The sequence below is a fragment of the Macrobrachium nipponense genome, chromosome 22, assembly GCF_015104395.2.
Source record: "Macrobrachium nipponense isolate FS-2020 chromosome 22, ASM1510439v2, whole genome shotgun sequence".
Taxonomy (NCBI): Eukaryota; Metazoa; Arthropoda; class Malacostraca; order Decapoda; family Palaemonidae; genus Macrobrachium; species Macrobrachium nipponense.
The window spans coordinates 30712430-30737086 of record NC_087213.1 but is presented as its reverse complement, the minus strand read 5'-3'; the positions used below and the strand labels follow the sequence as shown (position 1 = coordinate 30737086).

General features: G+C 42.0%; 2 protein-coding genes across 4 annotated transcripts in view; one reads left to right on the top strand and one right to left on the bottom strand.

Annotated features, from left to right (window-relative positions):
* Positions 1–24657, top strand: part of LOC135198571 (protein Star-like) — an 80354-nt gene that overhangs the window by 47328 nt on the left and 8369 nt on the right. The gene's annotated exons all lie outside the window — the stretch shown is intronic.
* Positions 11801–24657, bottom strand: part of LOC135198570 (T-cell activation inhibitor, mitochondrial-like) — a 207546-nt gene continuing 194689 nt past the window's right edge. For all 3 annotated transcript variants that reach the window (XM_064226286.1, XM_064226285.1, XM_064226283.1), the window contains exon 9: positions 11801–19821. In XM_064226286.1, the coding sequence (XP_064082356.1) occupies positions 19590–19821 (232 nt within the window). In that variant the 3' untranslated portion in view covers positions 11801–19589. The remainder of the gene's footprint in view (positions 19822–24657) is intronic.

Sequence of the window (24657 nt, the reverse complement as noted above, 5' to 3'; positions counted from 1 at the left end):
AAATGTTTCGCCGTTGCAATTCAGTGTCATTAGAAAATGTGAAGAAGGGTAAGAGTTGCCAGTTAGTCACTTTTTGAACGAAAATCACTGAAATCGGGTCACTCGAGTTTTGCTGCATACTGTACAATCTATTACCACCATACTTAGGGTTTGCTTCTTGTTTTTTGCTGTGCCTCACGAGATTACCTGTTGTGTTTCCTGGCCTATCCTGCTCCTAATTAGTCCTCTAGACCCATTGAAACTGCTTTAGATGGGGATCATACCTTCTAATTTTTCCTCAGTTGTACTTTTCTCACCCTCCCACCTTAATAGCCAGATAATTATGATTGAATGGTTTGTCCTAAAAATAATGAAGTTCTATAAGTAAAAACAAGTTTTTCATACAAACCCATCAATCATAATAAAGTATCCCCAATCCCAATGATCTCGGTTAACAATTTTCCTCCAACTGATGGGTCAAAAGTGTGCATACCAATACAGTCAGTGAGTTTTAGCTATTTCTCCTCTGCCATAAAGACTTCTGAACTTAGGTGTCTGGGAAATTCAATGCTAAATTAAAGTCAGTTGTGACAGATGGTGTTGGTATGAAAAAACAAGTCTCATTATATGTAACTTACCAAGTAATTAGTACTTAGCTATATGTAACTTTAGCCTCGTGCAGCAAACCCTAAATTAAAAAATATCTTGTTAGCACTTCCGTTGCAGAATGTAGGTGACAGGCCCCACCTACTGCACGGGTCTACTTGATAATGAGTAATGACGTTAGCTAGCGGACTCAATCCACTTTTGCTGATTTTCTTTCGTTACTTCAGAATAGCCCTTTTCATTTAGTTATGTCTGAGCCAAGTGCTTCTAGCCTTCACTATTGTAGCGAAGGATGTAAGGCTTGGGCTACTAAGTTGTTCATACTGCGAACAAACCCTCGGTCTTAACAATAGGATAACTTCTAGCGCCTAGTTGGATCCAGTAAAAAAAGAGATGAAAGTAAGGAATCTTGTGGTATCTGGCAACGCATGCGTAGATCGGATGAAGAGTGGTCAAATGCCGAACATCTACGCCAGTCTTTTCTTTACCTCCTTGGGACGAGAGCGGGTTTTTTGCTCTTGGCCTTTTCCCGGTTTTTGCCCGTTTTGTTCCTTTTGTGTGTTTGTGTGTGTTTTTGCCTAATATTATGGCTTCTTCGGCTCCTCGACATCAGCATTGGTGCCCCGGGATTCTTGGATTTTCGTGTTCTCGTTTCTTGGCTTCGTCAGCAATGGACCCTCACATCACTTGCAGTAGGTACCGATTACGAATCCTTGTACGGAATGCCGGGCATGGCCTTTGGAGCAGTGGAGGAAGTTTTATGGTAAGAGGGAACGTCGGAGAGTCTCCACTCTTCCTTCTTGGGAGGGCTTTACTCCTATTCCCGATGTTTCGTCTTCTGCAGTAGTCAACCCCATAGTATCGTTTTGCCCCCTGCCTTTGCTCCTTCCTTTTCTTGCCAAATTGATTAGTCGATTGGAAATATATTGGGTAGGTCGCCAGGGTATTATTTGTAATGTAACCCACTCTTCTTCGGGAGTTTTTTCCGTTCCCGATAAGGGCGAGGTTTTTTCATCATTCTCTTCTCTTCCAGAGTCGGAGGCGTCTAAAATGGCGGCGATTTGGAAGACGCTTGGGGTTGCTAGCGCATTTTGAGGAGGCTCGCACCCCCAGTCCAGCCAGGCCATCCCCCCCCCCCCCCCCCCCCCCTCCAGGCCTCGTCTCCACGGGAGGGAGCAGTTGGCCATCTTGTATTGCTCCGCCGGCTGCTACCGCCTTGTCTTGGAGTGATGCTGCGGCGTCAGCCCCGTTGTTGTCGTCACGGGGCCCATCTTTGTGTATTCCTCCGCCAGTGGCATCTCTTTCCCCCTCGCTCAGAGGGGAGGTCGTGACGTCACTCATCGATGACGTATCTTCCAGTCGCCTCCGAGCCGCCTCTCTCAGACGTGACGTCATCTCTGCCGCCCAGTTCGAAACATCTCCCTTCCTTGTCTTTGGAGCCTTCTCTGGCACATCAGTCCGAGCTCATATGCCAGGCGGTGCTTCAGAGGCTGGACTCTGTTTTAGATGTGAAGTTGGCTGCCTTATCGGTTGGGAGGATTGGTAGGAAACGCGTTGCTTCATCCCCGCCTTTCGAGAAGAGTGCGCATAAGAAGCTGGTGCTGTCTCCCTCTCCCTCTTCCCCCTCTACGCCTCGTGGGCGTGTTAGGCATTGGAAGGCTAAGGACCTTGCCCTTCCTTTGCAGCCGAGGGAGGAACAGCACGGACGTGTTCCCGAAAGTGCTGTGGTTTCGGGCAGTGTTAGTGATGTGTGTTCTGCAGGGTTGCTTCGCCGCCGAACCTCATACGTGCAACCACCCCACCCCCCCACCCCGTCCGTGGACGTGATGGTAGTGCCCCTTCTTCTCCCAGGCCTATTCGTCGCCGTAAAGACCTGTGAGCACGGAGGTGGTGCAGCTGGAGTGTTTGCTTGCTTCCAAGTCTTCCACTAGTATAAGGAATTCTCCGTCAATCTCGAGTGCTCGAGTTTCCCCCCATCTCACGTACTGGAGTCACCTGTTGAGGTAAGTGATGTGCCCAATGTTTCAGTGGGTCCGTCTCGGAGGCCGATGCTTGGACCCAGCCCAGATAGGCTAGTAGAGATTTCAGACTGTTTGCCTACTAACCCTTCTGAGATTTTTGGTGAAGAAAACGCGTTAGAGGAGGCTACACATCCTTCTCGTCGTCGGTCACCGGTGCCAGAGCAGGAAGAAGGGGACACGCAGGAGTTTCTGTCTTCCTTTTCGGAGGTTGTTGATCTCATTCGTTGGTTCAACAATTTGGAAAGTAGGACTCAGGATCGGTCGTCCTACACTCCTTCTTGCTTGGAAGCCTTGGTGGGAGCTGCTCAGGACCCCAAATTGTCTCTCCAGCTGCCGTTGTCAGGGCACGTTCAGTCGGTCTTGCAGAAGGTTAACGCCTCTGTTTCTGACCGGGATGGTTCACTTCGCTCTAGAGGCTCTACCAAACTCCTACCCCCACCTCTCACAAGACATAGGAAGTACTATGCTACAAGCTCTGCATTTTTGTTGTCAAGCCACATTAACCCAGACGTCATTCGCCTGAAGCTGGGTTTGACTTTGGAACAGGTGAGGTCAGTGGCTCCATCCTTATCTCCGCAAGACGCCTTAGCCTTGGAATCTATGGCGGCCTCCATGTTGCAGACGGTTTCTTGGCTGGATCTCTAGTCTGTGGTGATTGCCAAGATAGCTTCTGACAGGTCCCCTGATGGGTTGGTGAGTGCCGCCTCGCTTGCCAGTCTTTTGCAATCCGGGGGCAAGGCGTTTTCTTATTTGGCTCTTGAGGAGGAGGTGCAGAAGATGCTGGACAAGGATGCGATAGCGGAAGTAGTGCGTCCGTCCCCGGGGTTTTACAGTCACATCTTCTTGGTGCCCAAGGCATCGGGAGGGTGGAGGCCTGTGATCGACTTATCCACCTTGAATCGCTTCATCAGAAAGACACAGTTCAAGATGGAGACCCCGTGCTCGGTAATGGCAACCGTGAGGGAAGGCGACTTCATGCTGCCGATAGACTTGAAGGACGCATACTTCCAAATCCTTGTTCATCCCACGTCCAGGAAGTTTCTTCGCTTCTCTCTGGTGGACAAGATTTTTGAGTTCAAAGTCTTGTGCTTCGGGTTGACCACAGCCCCTCAGGTGTTCACAAGGTTCTTCTCTCTCGTGTCAAGTTGGGCCCATGCTCAGGGGATCCGTTTGCAGAGGTACCTCGACGATTGGTTGGTCTTGGCAGTTTCCAGGGAAAAGCTGCTACAAGACAGGGGTAGTCTTCTTCAGTTCTTCCTGGACCTGGGCATTTTAGTCAACCAGGAAAAGTTGAACCTCGTACCCACTCAAAGGATTCTCTACCTGGGCATGGTCATCGATATGACAGTGGCGAGAGTTTTCCCGTCGGATCAGAGATTGGAGAAGTTGCGGGCTGTGGCGCACAACTTCCTCTCAAAGTCACATCAGCTAGCTCATCAGTGGCAGGTTCTTCTGGGAGTGCTATCTTCCCTGAAGAAGCTGGATACAACAAGAATCCTTGCTTTCATCTACTTCTTTACCGGATCCAGCTAGACGCTAGAAATTATTCTATCGTTAAGACCTCAGGTTTGTAGCTATGAAAAATACAAATTGTCTTAGAAAATTTGTCATTTTTCGAATCCTGGAGAAACCCTGCAAAGGTGGTTGCTCATTTTTTTTTATGTCATTTATAAGTTTTCAAGCTTTTATGTGTAAATTAATAACATTAAATGATAAAGATAATAATTTATCTCATTCTCTCTCTCTTACTGAGAATAAAGAATTTTTATGGTACATGTAGTATGTACTATGTTTATTAATATTTTTAAATAATAATTATATAATAATGATAATACAGTAATAATAATAATGTAACTGGAAGTGCAAAATATGTGATAGTATTTTAAAGAAATATGGGGAAAGAAGAGAGAACTATGTTGTACATATATACCCACTCCTATATTTTTAACAACCATTTTTTTTTTCATGGGTAATGATGAAGCTAACTTTTAAATGAAATTACAGTAACCTCACTTTCATTTAAAAGTTATCTTAATATTTAAGGAGTATGATTAGGGTCATATTTAGTGTTCAAACTCCAGAGGTAAGCATTTATTAGTATTTTTAAGAGATCATGCCAAAGGTATGTGAAACTTCCCTTTGCGCGAGGAGTCTGGAACCTAACCTCGTGTAAGTTCGGGGTATTGCTGTACATAGCACACTATTTTAATTTAAATCTTCCAAACAGCAATCTTCTACTGACTGCTCTTTGGTCAGTTAGTCAATGCATTTTGCTGCATATGGTGTTAAGATCATGCCTTTTCCTTCTCTTCCATTTACAGGCAATCTCTGGTTTACGACGGGAGTTCTGTCGTAAGCCGGAACACCATCAAAAATCATCCAAAACCCTAAGAAAACCTTATTTTCAATGCTTTGGTCATATTGAAAACTATGTAAACTGCATTTTTATATTGTTTTTCATGAAAAAAACTCAAATAGTGATTTTTTTTTCATATGCAGAACAAACCTCTGATCTTGACAATAGGATTACTTACCAAGTACCAGCTGGTAACCAGTTAAAACAATCAAAGATTGTAGAGCAAGGAATCTGTGAGATACAAGGTGATAGCTGGTCAGAGACTGCACATTGGACCCCATGACACTTCAGTCTTTCCTTAACTGCCTTAGGGAGTAGATGCTTATGCTTTGTTCTCCTTCTAAGCCGGTTGTTTTGTGCCCATGTTCTTTTTTTTAGTGTGTTTGGTGTGATTGTTTTAGTTTATTTGGCTTCCTCCGAGTCTTCGCATGTGCTCGGGCATTCAAGGTTTTCTGTGCTCAAGATTTTTGGCATCGTCGGCTACGGATCCACATATGACTTGCAGTAGGTGCAGGGCAAACTTTTGTACTGTAACGAACCCCTGCCCGGAATCTTGTTCCCGGCCTAAGTCGCAGTGTTTTATAGGAAGAGGGACATTGTAGTTTCAACCTTCCTTCTTGAGAGGGGTTTTCTTCACCTCGTCTGGATGTTTTAGCTGCTCCCTTTCTCTCTCGATTGCTCTTCCTGTGGCTAGTTCTAGTGTTCCTGTGTCACCTTCCTTTTCTTCCATTGATTCGTCGATGGAAGCATCGGGAGTGCCACAGGACGATAAGTTTAATGTAGCCCTCTCTTCCTCGGGTTCCAATTATCTTCTGGAGAGGGAGGAGGCTGCTCCATCTAATTCCCTTCTTGCAGGTTCGGAGTCATCCAAGATGGTGGCAGTCTGAGTGTCACTTGGGCTATGGGGTTCACCCTCCTTGGATGGACTGTCACATTTCTTGGAGGCTCATGCCCCCCTCCTGAGTCCCATCACTCTCCCACCTCCCCATGGACTCCTCTACGTTGGCTCTCGTGTATTATGATTTTATTTCGGGATAATATAAGGTTTCATTTTGATAATCAGCACAATGTATTTATAGTTTAGTAAAACAACCATTTCAAATTAAATGAAGATGAAAAGAACCACAGATTAACCAACTTTTCAAAACTATTTCCAACAAATTAGCTTCAAGGAATGGTCTGACGTAATCAGTAGGCAGGGCTTAGCTGCAAAGCTAGCTGGTCTTTGTTATTGTTCAATCTTTCCAGTTAGATTCAGGTTCTTGCATTCCAATGGTAACTTAATTTAATTTTTAATCCCCTACGTCAGGATAATTAATACAGCAGCTACACCTAACTTCAAGTGAATTTTAACCTTGTGAAATAATTTTGAAGGGGATATATTTCTTTGTGATTATTGCCATTCATGACAGTGGTAATGAATGTGAGACTTACGTTGTAGGGTTTAAATGCCAAGAATTTTTTTTATGTAATTAGTATAGACTAGATTTTTAAATTTTTATTTGATTATCCTTTACATATATATTATCAGCAACACTTACAAAAATAATCTATTGCACACAGTAACTACTATACATAAATACAATATATATCAATCCCTGCTTATACAATTAGGATGCATTCTATCATGATTAATCCTGATAGGAAAAATTGTTAATCTCACATAACCATATGAAAACTGGAGGTAGGTTTCAAGTGATTACCACTTATTCACCCCATCAGCCTATATCCACAATTATTTTGTTGGTAACAAAACTGACTGCGTACCCACTATTTCACAAGGATGACAATATTCAAATAAGAGCAGGTGAGGGAAGACCCCAAAGTATAAATCTATTCCAAATGAACTGTAATCCAATAAGCAATGGCCAGTGCCCTTAGAATGTTAAAAGGTTGTTTAATGCCAGCTTTGAAGGAAGACTCTGGATTTATAATTATGATATTTACATTAACCTCTAAATTATTTTCCATGCTGCTACATAAATGAATGGTAATGGAGAGAGTATTATATGTCATGAATTACACACTAGCTAAAGCACTTGGAGAGAATATTACATCATGAATTGCACAACCACTAACACAGTTGATACAAGAGACAAGTTTTTCTTTTGTCTTATATATTTCATTTTGCTAAATAAATGAAATTGTAACGAGTAAAGAAATGAAAGAGCACTCGAAACTGAGCTGTAGAAAAAGAGGTATTAATCATTATTTTGTACACACCCCAAACACATTCAATACAAGAACTAAAAGATGGAATAATATATTGACAACTGTATTATTGTGATTTACATATTAATAATGTATGTTACCATTACCAGTTATAATAATGCAGTAAAAACAAAAGGAAAAAGCAATGGTGGGAAAACCTCTTCTAAGTTGCTCCTTCCAACCACCAACTATCCACCCCCTTGCTTCTCAGCCTAAAAACTGAGGGAAAGTTGAGAAAACCTGATAAACATTCCCATGAAAAAGGGCACAAAACACAAGGTTATGTTGGACATGGTAAAATAATTCATGAAAAGGTTGAATGAACAAAAAAAAAAAAAGGGATGAAATAACTTTGAATACAAAGAAATTATGATGATAAAGATTTAAATTTTACAGCATTTGGAAAAGTTTACATGTGAGAAACGGGTGTAAAAATTAATTAAAGTCTCTCTATCATCACCGTTTAAAGGACTCTTACATCCTTCCATTTCATGCAAATAAATTTACTTTATCACACTGTGCGAAGATATATGTCTTAAGCATGAGTGAGAAGGAACAGACACCAAGTGATAACACTGGAACAGGAGAAAGACAGGGAAAGGGGAAAGGAAAGTTACAAAAGATCAAAAGATTGGATGAATAAATGAAACAGCAGAATAATGATAATGAATAATTTTAAAAAGTTGAATAAATGAGAGAGCAGAATAATGGATAATTTAGAGTGAAAAAAGTTAGTGTGAATGAAAGTTGAAAATTTTGGAAAATATTTAATAAAAGACCTCAATTATGGATTTTGGATGAAAAAATACGGTAGCAAATTATGGATGATAACGAATGATGAAAAAATACGGTAGCAAATTATGGATGATAACGAATGATAAAGTTACCGTGTGAATGAAACTGATGAATGTGGGAATAAATTCAACAAAACAAAATGAGTGTATGGAAGACAAAAGCAGAACCTCAAAACTCCCTTCAATTAAAGATTTTGGAAATTACCAGATTGGCCCACATAATGAGATGTTCACAGTGCACATATTTGGCCGTTTCAAATATTTATGGACAATTTGTTTAAAGGGCAAGAAAATAATGGAAGCAGGACTTGAATGCTCAGCTGAACTTGGTGTCAGATAAATTAGGGCATACCATGACCCAGCATGCCCCCACATTACTATACAATACTTATATTGCCTGTTGTCCACCATGATAGCATCAGCTCTATAGTTGTTTCCCTGAATGTTACTTTGTCTCTTGAGGCAAAAGGTTCTATGGGCTCCTCTTAATTATAAATATTTAATCATCCAGTGTTATGCTTTATGTGCCTACAGCCATGCACAGGTGTTGGTTGGTGATACTAAAAATTTTAAACAAAATGAATAGTGGTTGGAATGTAGCTAGGTTATGGGGTTGCTTTGAAGTGAAGAAATAAACTGAATGATGTTCAGTAAGCAAAGCAAAAATTATAATCAGCCACGAAATATGGACAGTTCCAAGGAAGGCTTGCTATCAGAAGCATCAATCTGTGTACTACTGTGAGAATGATAAGCATGATGATGCTGTATAAACAGCAAATACAATTAGTAAGAACTGGGCTTGTCATCTCATTTGTTAATTGTACCACAAAATACACAAGTTATTTAGGAAATGTGATCTACTGGGATGGGCAAAGTCATCATCATAAATGTTGTCCTTTTATAGAGTTAAATATAAAATTACTTTTCTTCAATACTTTGGCCTGTGCTCTTTCTGCCTGAACTCTATCAGGTTTAAGCATATATATATGCTTTTGTGACCAATTGTGCCTCATCTCTTCTTACCCCATGTCCAGACCATCGTATCACAATCTTTGAGTGATCAGTCTTCTTGCAGCCTCTTGATACCACATTTCTCCACCATTTCCCGATCTGTAATAGGATGCCACTATACTCCAACCATTAATCTTAACATTCTGTGATCATATTTTTTCCTTGTTTATGTCTATTTTTCTGTTGTGAGGTGCAGAGTACAGGCCTTATATACACAACGTAAGTCTTCACCCTTGGATGACTATTCACCAGTAGCTGAACACACTCCATTTTAGCCATGCTGTAGCTACTCTTTCTTGCTGCTCTTAAAACTTTTCCTTCACTCTCAATGTTCCCAAGGTAACAGAAATGCTCTACTGCTTAGATTATGCCATATATCACCACAGCTCTCGACTCCCCTCTTCCCCTTTTGCTCTTGTAATGCAATTTGGCCCCTTCTTCTGACACTGTTACAATAAGTAGTACATAGTAGAGTTCACCTATCACCAAGACTTTTCCAGCATCAACCACATGGCTACTTTCTTAAAAACAATTTTTTTTTCCTTTCCCTTTCCCAGTCAACTTGCGCATTGTTTTATATAAATAACTTGCCAAGTAATTACTGTGTAGCTATCAGTTTCTAGTATTGGCAGCTAAAGTTTGAGTTTGAAATTCACAGTAGTGATTCTTGTGTTTTGGTGTAGGTAATTAGCCCTGCCTACTTTCGGAAAAAAAGAAGAACAACTGAGAAAGAACTCCAATTCGTTTCTGCCAGCTTACAACGACGGTTGCAAGCAGCAGCGGAATTTGGAATTCTTTCTTTACTGGTTTATGGGTTTATGGCTAAATTATTTTGCTTTCGGTAGCCTTCAGGCATCTTGGATATTTGGGTTTTTTACTGAAAATAACTTTTCATAACCTGATTGTGATTACTTGATTTGACTTTGCTTTTTGACTTATCACTATGTATGTTGACACATTCGATTAATGTTCATTATTGCAGTGAAGCCTGCAATATGAGGTAGACATCAGCAAAATATGAATCTCATGCTAAATTTACAACCTGCAGGGGTCAATTATATGTCTTTCAGTTTTAACTTGTGATGAATATATTGATTGGGAACATGAGAAATGGAGGGTTTAACTTCTCATTTAAGTAAGTAAGAGAAAGACAGAAAGAGAAAGGCGACAGCTAGGAATGACAAACGTTTAGCTAGTCTGGATTCTGCTAAATATAATGTAGATTTACCTGTCGTATCTGTTTCTGCTTTGTCTCCCATTACTGCTCCTGCCTCTATACCACCTGATCCTTTACTCGGCTCCCATAATCCCAAACCCAATGCCATTGCCTTGAACTTAAGTTCAATCACAACTTCGACATGCTAGTGAACACAGTGGCTCAAATAGGGGCTTCTGTTTAAGCCTTTATGGAGAGTAAGTGTGATTAGTGAAGGTGAAGTGTTAGTGGAGGAGCTGGCTCCTTGACCCACCGATTCTCCTAGGCAACAGTCCTCAGCATACTCTCCTAAACCTGGGAGAAGCTATATTGGAAGCCTGGGGGAGGTCAGTGGGGTCTGCCCCCAGGTACTCAGCCCAGATGGCGACAGGCAGCCAATGGAAAGAAGTCTTCCAGGATGTGCACCACCATTCCTCTAGTTTGGAAGCTTCCAGCCCTGAGCAGAGGTACCAGTGGCCCAATAGTGGCAAATTGAGACCATTATAAGTGCTCTTTAGCACTAGTGTGCACATTAGTGGATGAGCTTCCGTTGGCTCCTGATCAGCCGTTAGTGACTGAGCGCCTGCAGGTTCCAAAACTTTCAGTGACTGCCGAGCTTCCATTTGCTCCCAAGCCACCAGTGGCTGCAGAGTTCCCAGTTGCTCCCAAGCATTCAGTAGCTTCTCAGCATCCATTTGCATCTGCTCATACAGATGTTTGTGAGATTTCTGCCAAGCTCTTGGCAACAAGGTTGGAGTTTGTGGCACCAGCTCCCTTGCAGCAAGCTATACTTCTGCGATTTTGGATCCGTCTCTTGCTCCCATCCAGCAACGCCTGGATATCTTAGTGTTTTTGGGTTTTTTTAAGAAGCCTTCTAACGCTACTCCTGTTAGACTTGTCTCTTTTGCCAGCGTCTTCAGTTGAAGAGGAAGGGGATAGGGATTTGAAGGAGACTTCCCTTCCTCAGCGTATGCAACTCTGCTACAATTTCTGCTACGGAGTTTTCCTTTTTTTTTTTCTCGCCTGTGACTCCATCTTCCAAATGAGTAGCTTACCTGTTGATTCCTTCAAAAAAGAGAAAACAAGGGAAGTCTAACTTAAATTATCCTCCTTACCAACTTTTAAAGAGGAGGTATTATGTTATGTGACCAAAGATGCTCCTTCCTTGGGTGTGGCTGCCTCCTCCACTGTGCCCCTAGGTCGGCCTTTTCCTCGGCCAAACTCAACATTTGATGAAGAATGTATTTAAAGTCTTCAAAATAGTTTCTTGGACTGGACAGTGGGCACCCTTGTATGAAAGGCTCAAGAATTCTCCTCCTTACCTGCGGAATTATCATCGGATCTCTTCAGTGTCCTCTTGTGCAGACAAAGGTATCAGAGATGTGTTTCGAGAATTAGTCTTCCTCTATGCTATGGGAATTTTGAAGAAGAGGGAGTTATGGTGCTCATACACCTCAAAAGGAGTCACATTAATTCAGAGGTCTGCACTTCTCTTCTCTCCCCTTTTTGGAGACTGTTTCATCAGTAGCGATTAACTAGATTTCTTCTGATTTACAGAAGAAATCTACTCATAATCTGCTAGCGAAATCTTCTAGGCACTCTAAGGACACTAGCAGTTACTTCTAAGTCTCATCCCTGTTCCAGCCTTATCCCTTTCATGGAAATAGCCAAAGATCCTTTTCAAGATCAAGGTCTAATGTCCACCTCTTGCCTCGAGCTATTAAAAAGTCCTTGTCTAAGTCCGCCTCTAGAAAGTGAATCCAATGTCTTCCATACCCCAGTAGGTGCCAGGCTCCTTCAGTTTTGGGAGAAGTGGAGCGAAAAAGGAGTAAAACAATGGGTTGTGGGATGTGAGATTCAAGAAGCAGCATTGCTGGTGAATCCTAATTTGCCTATAGCTATGGAATCAGGAGATTTAAGACCCTACTAAATGTCACTGACCCACATTTTTATATGTGCTACATCTTCCCAATTAAGGTAATAATAATCTGAATATGATAGAATAAGACAAGAAGCCCTCATTCTCACTCGTGCTGCCATAACTACGTACAGTACAGTTGACCTTCGCCTATTCACAGTTCTGGATTTGCACTCGCCTATTCGCAGATTTTTATGTGGAATGTATATGCCCATTATTTGCAGAAAATTTGCCTATTTGCAGTATTTTTTCATAGAGAAATATTCTCTAATTACATACTGTATTTTCATATGATATTCAAGACTAAAAACATTTTTCGTTATAAAACTATTAAAATACTCGGGTATAAGCATGTTTAGAGGCTTTTTTTTTTAATATTTCAACCATCAAATTAGGTAGTTGTAAGCATATTTAGAGGGGTTTCAAGCTTTTGCAGATTTTAGGTGTTTGCAGGGAGTTGTGGTATGCATCCCCTGCAAATGTTGGGGGTTGACTGTACTCTCCATATAACCCATGGTCTTGCTCATGTGGCTGTGAATTCTCTTTATAATGAGAGTCCCTTACTGGTGCTGACTTGACCACAGCCATCATCTAATAGGCTCTGTTGCTGAATAACCACTGGTTTCATGCACCACTGGTTTCATGCAACACAAAAACACCACACAAACAAACAAAAACTTATAGTCCATGCTCTTGTTGTTGTCCATGCTCTTGTTGTTGCAGACAGGATTACAATCAAGACAGGGTCACTGCTTCTTCGGTCAAACAATATATCCCCAAGAAAGTCCTGGGCCCCGATCACTCCTATGCTCCAGTAATCAATAAGGGTGCAAGTGATTCTGCTATTTTGGTCAATGTGCGTGACTGAGTTTCTCAAGCAAAGGAAGCAGAAGGACCTCTCCTTCTCGATGCAGATTATCAAGAATGTTCCCAACATATGCATAAGTAGTGGAACCCAATCGTGGATACAATGAACTACCCGCGGAGACTGCAGCTACCACTTCAAATTTTCTTTCGGGTTTTTGGACCCACAAGGGAGAGACGAAAGCATCTTTGGGCTTACAATGTTCCTATCTTGTCGACAGTGTCCTCAACCAAGTCAATTCTCTCATCTCCAGATGGGACAATTCTCTACGCCCGGGCAGGTCATTTAAGATACTCCCTCCTCTTCTATGTAATAAGACATTTTTATGCAACCACTAACGTTGTTTTACGATCAAGACAAGTAGATCTGGACTTGGTTCATCTAGGCCTGGATCTTTTAGATCAAATCAAGGCAGAGGACACTTGGTAAGATTTCTTTAGAAGTCATGGCTACCAACACTGAGGAGTATGCCACCTTCCCTAGACTACTGCAGGCTGGTGGAAAGACCATCTTGTATGTGGATCACCTAACAGCAAATATGTGGGCCAATTTGCTATTGAAAAGAAGAGATGCTGCCCTTTCCAATATCTCCAGATTTGTTGGCCTTTTATTCTACCTTGGCACTGAGAAATGGAACCATTCTTCTTCACTTTTTCATACGGAACAGGTTGAGGCGGCAGTCAACAAACGTAGAGTGGACAACATTGGCCATCTAGGCCACCAAGCTGTGAATAATTCTTCTGGCCCTTCATGCGCCAATGTAGCCAGACCTAGACCTTAGGCTGACTCTTATTCTCCACCTAAGAGATCTCAAACCATGACTGGGCCTCAAAAGTACATCTGCAAAGAAAATAATTCAGCAGTGTCCCTTTCATGCCATTCTTCCAAACAAAGCCCATGGGGGCCCTGTAGGCATTAAGAATCTTTGCAGCATACCTTCGGCCCATAGCTGTACCACCTTTCATTCCTTTTACTATACCTCTGTCCATTCACATTCTCTTTCTTCCATCTTACTTTCCACCCTCTCCTAACAATTGATTCTGAGTGCAACTGCAAGTTTTTCCTCCTGTTACACCTTTCAAACCTTTTACTGTCAGTTGCCATTTCAGCACTGAATGACCTCATAGGACCCAATGCTTGGCCTTTGGCCTAAATTTTATGTTCAATTCAATTCAACCGTTCTTCCAAACCTGGGAGAGGAGGCAGAGGCAGGGCCAAAGGAGGAAAACACTAGAGTGAGCCGCCCTCCCCACTCACTGCCATTGATGGGGGTTGCCTGGCAAGCATTGAGCAACTCGGCAGCAGCACAGAGTGGAAACCTGAGTAGTAGATATTCTGCAGGTGGGATATCTACTTCCCTTATAGTTTCCTCCTCCTCTCTCCAGTTGTCTCTTTCATCTCAGAACATACATTCAGGGCTCGCTATAGGATCTGGCTCTCCAGAAAGTGAAGAAAATTATGGAAAAGGAGCCATAGGGGTTGTGAAGGATTGAGTATTTCTTATGCAAAAGCATAGGGAGATTGGTCGGTCATAGACCTGACTTCCCTGAAACTTATCATCAGGAAGGCTCTGCTCAAGATGGAAATACCTCACACAGTTCTAGCAGCCATCACAAATTATGACTTCATGCTGATGATAAGACCTGAAGGATGCATATTTCCATATCCCAATCCACCAATCATCTCGCAAGTTCCTTCACTTCATTCTGGGAGAGAGAGTGTATCAATTCAAGGTGCTTTGCTTTGGCCTCTCTACCCCACAGATGTTCACAAAAGTATTCACCTTACTTTCAGTCTGGGCTCATTCACATGGGATACGCATCTTGGTGATACCTCGACAACTGGCTGTTCTTGGCAAGTTCTCAAGTAAAGTTCATCCAAGACAGAGACCATATACTCCAAATTTGTCACAGCTTAGGGATAGTGATAAATATGGAGTAGTCAAACCTTACTCCCAGCAAAAGATCTCTAGCTGGGCTTGCTAATGGAAAAGACAGCGGCAAGGGTCTTTCCATGAGAGCCACGAATCTATAAATTCAAGATTATTATACAATCCTTCCTTTTCATACAAAAATACCAGCACATCAGTGGCAGATTGTTCTAGGTCACATCTTGTCCCTGGAGAACTCGTTCCTCACAGACACCTCCATCTTCGATCTCAATGGACGTTGAAAGAGTTTTGGTTCCCATCAAAGGATTCTCCCTTCCTCCAGATTACTTTCTCAAAGGAAGTGAGAAAGGACTTACAATGGTGGCTGGATGACAGGAACCTGACCATAGGAGTGCCCCTTCACACTCCCCCTCCTGAGTTCCTTCAGTTCTCAGATGTCTTGAAAGAGGGTTGGGGAGAACACTTGGAAGACATCCTGACCTCCTCAGGTGTGTGGGATCAACAAGAGAAAGAACTTCACAGCACTGTCCTGGAGGTAAAGGCAGCTTTCTCAGCCCTTTGAGAGTTCCAGGAGAGGGTGGCAGGGCACTCCATGGTTCTAATGTCCAAAAATATCATGGTGGTGGCATGTCAACAGAGTGGGACTAATCTCCCTTCAACTTCACAAAATGACAAATTTTAAATTAATTTGTATTTTGTTGGTTCTTCTGAGAGTGAGAGAGGTATTTTGCCATCTTCCCAGCACGGATGTGTCTCCCCCTTTCACGTACGTGGACGTGTTCCAGTTCATGATAGACATTCCTCTCATCAGAATTCTCATGCTAGTTTGTCTCCTTCGCCTGTTCGAGTTCATTGCAAGGATGAGAGGGCTCCAATTATGAGGGTAAAGTTGCTTCCCTCTCAGGTTACTGATCCAGGTCCTTCAGAAGTTCTCCTCCTCCAGAGCCTGGTAGGATCCCTATCTCTTCGTGGCTGGACACTATCCAGGATCTCCTGTGAGTGAGATACTTTTCTCTCAGAGCAGCAACAGAGATGTCTGATTATCTCAGGAAATCTTCTTCAGCCATGTACTGTGATTGGTGCAATCAGCAGGATTTCTCTCTGGTCAGAACATCTATTCCAAAAGCAGCTGAATTCCTCATTTTCTTCAGTAGGGAGAAGTCACCTTCTGTGTCAGCCATTAAGGGTTACAGGGCTATTCCACGGCTAGTTCTAAATTTGAAAAGTGGTAGACCTTTTCTCCTCATGGGAATTCTCTATGCCCCTCAAGAGTTTCAAGCAATCTTGTCCCCTAAGAGAGTAAAAACCTTCTTATCGGTATTTGACACTAGTCCTTAGCAGCTTCACTCATTCACCATATGAACCCTATGAGGTTCATCAGATAGAAATTTGACTCAAAAGATGGTCTTCTTGATGGCCTTAGCCTCATCAAAGAGAGTAGGAGAATTACATGGCCTCTCTTAAAGAGAGCAGGAGAATTGCATGTCCTCTCTTAAAGAGAGTAAGAGAATTGCATGGCCTCTCTTAAAGATAGCAGGAGAATTGCACGGCCTCTCTTTAAGAGAGCAGGAGAATTGCATAGCCTCTCTTAAAGAGAGCACAAGAATTGCATGGCCTCTCTTAAAGAGAGTAAGAGAATTGCATGGTCTCTCTTATAGTGTTAAACATTTCAGGGGTTGGGGGTCAGTAACCTTCGAATATGACCCAGAATTCATAGCTAAGACTCAAAATCCCTCAATGCTCGATAATGGCTCCATGCCCTTCTCGATCCCCTCCATGACAGACTTTTTGCTAATGATCCTGTTAGGGCTTTGCAAAGCTACCTAATAAAGACTTGACATCCCAGGCCTGAGTGTCAGAGACTTTCTGTTAGCATGGGCCAGAACAAGAAAAAAATGTCCAAGTATAACCTCTCCTTTTGGCTATGTGAAGTAATCAGACATGCATGCAAGAGTTTGTGATGTTAGGGGCTTTGGCCTTTCCATCGTTTTCAAAAAGAACCTGTTGGGTCATAAGGTGCTGGACTCCAAAGGGGGGTAGTGCCATCAGTGGACCTCATGCAGTACACTGTAGGCATTACATAAGGTTCTTTGCAGCATGCCTTCGGCCCCTAGCTGCAACCACTTTTGTTCCTTTTACTGTATCTCCTTTTATATTCTCTTCATCTTTCCAATCTCTCCTAACACTTGATTCATAGTGCAACTGCGAAGTTTTCCGCCTGTTACACCTTTCAAACTTTTTACTGTCAGTTTCCATTTCAGTGCTGAATGACCTCATAGGTCCCAGTGCTTGGCCTTTGGGCTAAATTCTGTATTCAACTCATAAGGTACTGGAGACTGGTACGTAAATGAGTATGTCAAACGACCTTCACCTCCTTCAACCTTTGGAATATGGCCCATAGATCCTTAGACACTTTCCTTGGATCCAGTGGTGGCTATTCAGCAACTTGTGTAGCCCATACGGTGCCCCTAGTGGGATTGGTTGTATTTTGCCTAAGATGTTGGTTAAAATAGTGAGAGTGAATGGGGGTGACTGGCCTTCTTCCTTTCCCTTTCTTCTTCTCTTCTTCCAGCAGGCAGGGAGAGATGTAAGCCATCATTTGCTGGAACTGGCTTGATACAGGTGAGTGAGCAACCATTCTGTTTTCCATTATGATTGTTCCTATACAATACAAATTCTAGAAATAGAAGCTAGTCCTACTGTCACTCTTACAAGGGGAGAGAGGAATTGACAATAGAACAAGTTGGTAGCTACCTAATTCTTTTGGTTCTGGCAGTTACAGGTTCTTTTCCTGCTCCCTAGACACTGTAGTGGTTTTCCTCTCCATTGTGTCAAAGCCTGAATGTCTGGCTGTTGAGTAATCTTTCTTTTATACCAGATCAGAGGCATATGGCTGATTCGTATGCTCTAACAATTGACCAGGAAGTGCGCCAAACTTCAGTCAGTTCTGAAGCTTAGTCTATCCTTCTACCAAAAGTGAGTCTCCTCTGTGTAAGGACCAAATAAAAAAATATTCATCAATTTGTATTTTTCATGACTACAAACCTAGGGTCTTTACGTAAATGACCCACCTCATGCCACCCCTCATATAATTACCTTGGCTGGAAGTTAACTGGCATGTCACATCGCACAAGGGGAAAGAGAGGTCAGACTCTGCCTACTCTCTCCCCATTGGCCATCACCAACTTTGTTCTATTATTAACTAGATCCAGTTAGCATTTAGAGATTTTCCCCCTTATGTAAAGACAGACAGGTTTGTAGTGATGAAAAATACAAATTGATTAAAAATGTTTAATTTTATATAATGATTAAAATATAAGTGTATAACCTAGTTATCATATAAGTAGTTCTTTATGCAAATATACCTGTGCTTAACTTTGAGGTTAATTTTCATATAATTGTTCAGCCAACAGATCCAGTTCTTGAACTATGAAAGTTAGCATATATACATTTCTTGAATTGGGAAGGTTAGCATAAGAATGAATAAGAATAAGATTTGGTAGAGCACAAGTTTGATTTGGATTTCTTCACTAATTTGAGGTATCCCCTATTAAGCCAGGAGTTTGAAGAAATGTCTTTTGGTGAGTGTAAATAACAAATTCTTAGATCTGGCACCATGAAGAGTCACGTTTGGGGCCTCGATAGGCATTAAGCTTTTAACATACTTTGTTTTACTGACCAAGAAGACCACCCCCTTCCCCCTTGTCTGTTAAATGATGGTCCTAATTTATAACAGAGTAAAAAAAATTCTAAATACTAATCATATGTGCAGGAACTACAGACATCTCAAATGATAGTAAATTGAAAGATTACATTTTTACAACAAATAGTTATAATTCTTTTTTTATAATAATATCGCTTGGTTACAAATAGGAAAGGAAAAATTTTAGATATACAGATTTAAATATTTATAAAAATAAGATAAAATCTTTTCGGCAAAGAATTTATAAAATACCAATGGTTCACATTTGAATTATGCTGAGCCCTAATTCTATGCTGGACCACCATGAGCAATCAGGCAGATTTGGATAATAATTCAGAAGTTAATACTGTGCTATCTAGGTCTCTAGTCTGTCCGAGTTACTGAGGTCTATCTAACACCAACAATTATAAAATCTTTTTATGCAATTAGTCATAAATTCTGTACTATACTGTAATTTAATAAAACTCAAAATAAAAAAAAAAATTCTGTTAGGAGAAATACTGTTTGAAGAAGTTGACTAGTGTACTGCTGCCAAAGGACTCATTATTGGCCTTGCGCTTAAAATGGCAGGAAACACCAAAAAATTATTTTGTTTGCGAGTTGGGAAAAAATCCTAGCATGAAGTTTATTAACTAGATGTGTATTGCTGTAATACCTTTTACTATCCATAAAAATTAAACTAGTACCTTTTTGTCCAGTACAGTATGACCTGAACTAGACTGTGACCTCTTTAAGTCAGTCTATTCAAATTCTACTGTAATATGTTTTCTCTATTACACATGAATCTGAAGACTTTGAAATGCCCTCTGTAATATCTTTTTTTAGGCTAAGGTATACATATTTTCATACCAAAGGTTAAAATTTAAATCATCTGAGTTCCAACTGTGTAAACTTACAATATAAAATATTGTGCATCTGATTATGTTATCAAATCTTGTATCAATGGCACGTAGGAGTTTTTCCGAAGAACTGACTAGAGATTAAATATATTTAACTGAAAATAATCAAAAGAAATAAATGCCAGACTGGAAATTATATGCTAGTCCCAGTTCCAAGGAATACAAACTTCCCCATCAATCATCACTGTATAATAAGTAGTTACCCACAGTCTTGCACCTGACAGCAGCACATTTAGACGGTGGGAGGAAGTTAATAGTCTTTCTAAACAATCTATCATCATATCTGGTGTTATGGCATCATTTTTTTCCAGGAAGTCTAGCCCAATGTCTTCCTTACACTTGGCATGTAATGCTTTCTCTCGATCCCGAATGCTGTATGAAAGAAAATAATTTTGTAAAGCTCATAGTACTACTTGAATAATAATTGTATGACAATCAATATTCCATAGCATAACATCATTAATTTCACATATTTTTAGCATCAACCAGGATAAGGCTGGTTTCAAAGAACAGCCATCTTTAATTTTATTTATATGTAATTCTGAGACTACTGCAGTGGTAAAAAGGTTGAAAGTAAGCATCAAGCAGTTAAGGGAGAAGTAAATTGTATTCATGGATTGGCAGGGTAGGAGATAACAAAAGCTTTTAAATGGAGAGGAACATACAGCTGGTAAAACCTCTAGAAAGAACAATTGTATAAGGTAGAGATATTAAGTGGTGAAAAAATTATTGATATCAAAAGTTAAGATTTGGAGACTGAAGATTAGTAGGGTGAATGGGTTGAGGCAAGACAGGACTGATGGGCAATGCTTTTCCACTATGGTGAATCTGTAATGAGGAAAGCAGAAAAATGTAGGTGGTGTGTGTGGTGTCCGAATGTAAATGATAGGATACTGATAACACTGCTGATAGTTGATTGAAAGGAAAAGCTGCAAAAGTAGTTACACCAGGGCAATATGGCCAGTGTCGAAAGGAACTATCAAATTCGTCAAAATAATGTGTGACAATGGCAAAGGGACAAGATCAGTTAGCTGTTAGTGAAAGAATTAAACATTCTGCTACCTCAGTTACTGGATATTATCAAATGTACAATGTGACTTGGAAATTAGGAAAAATGATCTTTTCATAATAAAATTGTTTCATATATACTTAACAAATAATTACATAGCTTTAGTTTCTAACTCATGGCAGTCTTTTGTTTAAAATATTGTGGTAGCACTTAGATTGTTTAGTGTAGGTGACATGACCTGCCCGCTAACTGGAGTACTACCGGAAATGACTTAGCAGAAATCCTTATGTCCATCTGAGGGGAGGAGGGCAGGCCCTGATTCTGTAATTACTTGGTAAGTATATAAGAAACTCTGGGTGTAGAGTGCCTTGAAGGCACGGATCACGCCCTGGTCCATGGGGCTGGGGAGGAGAGAGGTGATTTTGGCAGGAAGGAACTCAAGCTGGACTCCCTTGTAATAAAGATCGAGAGGGTGCCCACCATCATTAACCATAATCAGCAATACCTTGAACTCCAAGCCCAAATCACTCAGGTATTGCCTAACGTGAGGGATGAAGCTCTGATGGAACCAGCACTGTATGGACTTGGGTGATCCAGGCCTTGAGGGGGTGGTTATGCATCAAGAATACAGCCTTGTTCTTATTATTGAAGGCCCTGGGGTCTGCAGCCTTGTACTAAATGAGGCCTGGTTTTGAGCATGAAGCCAGCCATATGCCCAAACATTAGGAGGGTACTGCTATCCTTCTGGGCTTTGAATCCAGAGGCTTTGGCTTCATCATTCATGAACTGTGTCCAAGACAGCATCTCTTCCAGAACAGGCCAGTCTTGTCCATACTGACCACCAGTTCTGGATGGTAGCCCTTCTCCCCTTCTCAATGATATTTTTGAAGGTCTCCAGATATTTCAATGCTGCTTCAGTGTCTGCAGAAGCTGCTTCCCCACGCAGATAAACAAATTTTAGGTGGAACTGCTTTTGAAATCAGTGGAACCATCCCTTGCTGGCCTGAAAACTGAGGAGCTGATGGTTGTCCTGCTTGTGGATCTTCCCCCTCCTCTTCTTCTAATGGCATGGGTTTGTCGAATCCTAAGAATTCTAATTCCCCTTCTTCATCTCCTTCCATAGCAGTCAAAAACTGTTGGTGCAATTGTTGCGCTTTCTTGCGAATGAAGTTGGAGTCGAGGGGCGTGTTCTTCTTGCGGCAGTCCTTCATCAAGAACACCAACACAGTTTCACAATCCTGAGCTGTCAAAATTGTTTTTGCTGTACCGAAGAAGCGCGTACTACTTACAGCCTTTGTATTTGGGCCTCTCAATGTACAGCACCATATTTTCATTAACATCAAAATGGCACTCTACTGCAATGTAACTTTTTCCCTCCAACATATTGAGCAGTTTTATCTTTACTTGAGCTTCATGACCACTTTGCCAGAAGATTCACACAGATACACAAAGATTGAAAAAGCAAAGTTTTGTGATTGTGTACACTGATCAGCAGTACTTCCTACGCAGTGACTGCCCACACTGATCAGCAGTGCTTCCTACACAGTGAAGCTGGGGGATATAGATGTGACCATAGTGTCGTACGGCATGGGAAGACTGTGAGCTCAGAGTAACATGTTGCCAAAGAATTCGGTGAGTATCTTGAGGCTGAAGGATTCCTCCCACAACAGGTCTTCAATTGTGATGAGACAGGCCTGTTTTTAAAAAAAAATGCCAAAACAGACCTACATCATGCAGGAGGAAAGTTCACTGCCAGGGCATAATGAAGGATAGGCTAACACTTGGTCTGTGGGAACACCAGTGGGGATTTCAAAGTGAAGCCCTACTGGTGTATCACTCTGAAACTCCCCTCTTGATCCTCTTCCAAGGGCAGAGAAAAAGGTCTAGAAGCCGAAGGAGGATCCAAACTAGGCACAGGGCTGACAGGGGCTCTTCTGGCTCTCTTCCTGTCTACCGGAGACTCCTCTGGAAACCTCTCCGGGCTGGAGTCCAACATACTGCTGGGAGCCTTCCAGTTCCTCTTCAAGGGGCGCGACTCCTCAGCCGAACTCCAACCGCGCCTGGGAGAAGCCGAATCAGATGAAGAAAAACACTGTTTCAGGATGCCTTTACAGCGGCGATCCCTGGCAGTCTGGGACAAAGCAACAGATCCTGCCGAAGGGACGCCTGACCGGTGGGGATTCTCCACAACCTCCGTACAGCTTTCGACATTCCTTCTCCTCTGGGCCTGGGAGCTTGGAAGAGGTCTAGGCCTGGGAACACTACACTCATTGTACACTGCACTCTTACCTTCCCATGCAAGCATTTGAAGCTCCATCTTTCTTAAGGCGGCCTTAATGTTAGCCATCTCCACGGACGTATCCACAGGTTCGGTGAAGGGCGAAGGAGTTGAAACCATAGGAGAGGATGCTACAACTACAATAGGGATAGGAACTACCGTATCCTCGACTGGCTCGTTAGATCGAGACCTACTGGTGCTTCTAGAGGAAGCCTTCCTAATCCTATCCTTCTCTAACTTCCTCAAGTAGGAAGTTAGAGCACTCCATCCTTCCTCGCTCAGACATTCACGCTCCTTACAAGGATTAGTAAAAGAACACTCATTCTCCCTACACCTCTTACATATAGTGTGAGGGTCTACCGAACCTTTCGGTAGCCTCACGTTACACCCCTCATTCACACACACTCTAATTACATAAGAAGAGTCTGACATTGTAAGAAAAATCCAAAAGCGTAATAAAAAACAGTCCACAATAGCGTATGCCAAACCAACAATCCAGTACTTCACCAAAAAGACAGTCCAGAAGATCAAAGGCGAACGAAAAGCGAAAATCAGGTCCGGAGGAACCAACAACAGTGTTGTCGGAACCGGCGACAGAGAAAATCTGATTAGAAAACAGGAAGGGTTCCTAGTCCCGCCACCCAGTGGCGGGAGGGTAGATCACCTGACCTACCTGTAGCGTGTGCCGCGAAATTTGAATTTCTGTCGGGGACGACGGAATCTATAGCTAAGTATATATCTGACAGGGAAGTTGAATGTACAAAAACTCTATTCCTTGACCTCCTCCGACTAATCCCCAGGGAATAGAGCTCGACACTCCAGCTGTCGTTCCCTGGAAGGGTTACTAGAACAGCGAGCTAACGAAACACCATCGGAAACAAACCAGCTGGAAGGGAAGAGCACGGAGGGGGAAGGGTAACTAGTAAAATACAAACAAGGGGGTACTAACAAAAATACTTAAACTACAACTCCTTAACCTCCTCCGACTAAAACCCCCGGGATGGTGCTCAACACTCCAGCTGCCGTTCCCCGTACGGGTTACTAGAACAGCGAGCTAACAAAACACCACCGGAACAAGTCCGGGCCGGAAGGGAAGAGCACGGAGAGGGAAGGGTATAGTAATCGCCTGGCAACAGCGACCGGTCAGGTGGTTAACACCTTCCGAGAAGCCATGGAAAAACCTACAACTAAAGGGGCAGAAGACGGCAGGCCAACTGACACCCAAAAGGAGGAATTAGCCGAGGCTATACTAACTAAAATATTGAAACAGGAATTATTGGAAGTACCGACGAAAAAATAATCCATCTACAAAACCAGCCTAACCCTCCAAAATCAGATACACATACCGATCTGGTCGGGTGGCTTAGGACGGCACTTAATAGAACGTCGCGAAAGAGGGAACTCAGAACCTAAACTAACCCTCCAAAATCGAATATATATCGACCTGGTCAGGAAAGATGGGTCTAGCATCTACATTCTGTGACAAGAGAGAATTCTCTAGTAAAGGATCACCTTTCAAAACTAATTTAATAGTCTGGTCAGGATCGCCAGAACTAAAACCAACTAAGGTAGAGAGAAAAAACTTAACTTCCAAAATCTAACCTAGACCTGGTCAGGTAGGCTAGGAACTGTAATAAGCGGCCAAGGATAGATAATATTCGTATAGGACTCCCAACCTCATCAATATAATAGCAATAATATTGTAACAAACTAAAAAGCAATAAAATCATCTACATAAAATGGATGAGCACCGCGAATTAATGAGAATTATCACTTCTCCAGTAAAAAGCGTAACACTAGGCTAGTCTAGGTCGCTACAACACAATATTCGCACATGTAGTAGAATGAAAATTTATTGTATTTCATGAGGGAACCACATCACTCCTGAAGACCTTTTTAAAAAAGAAAGAGAGGGAAACCC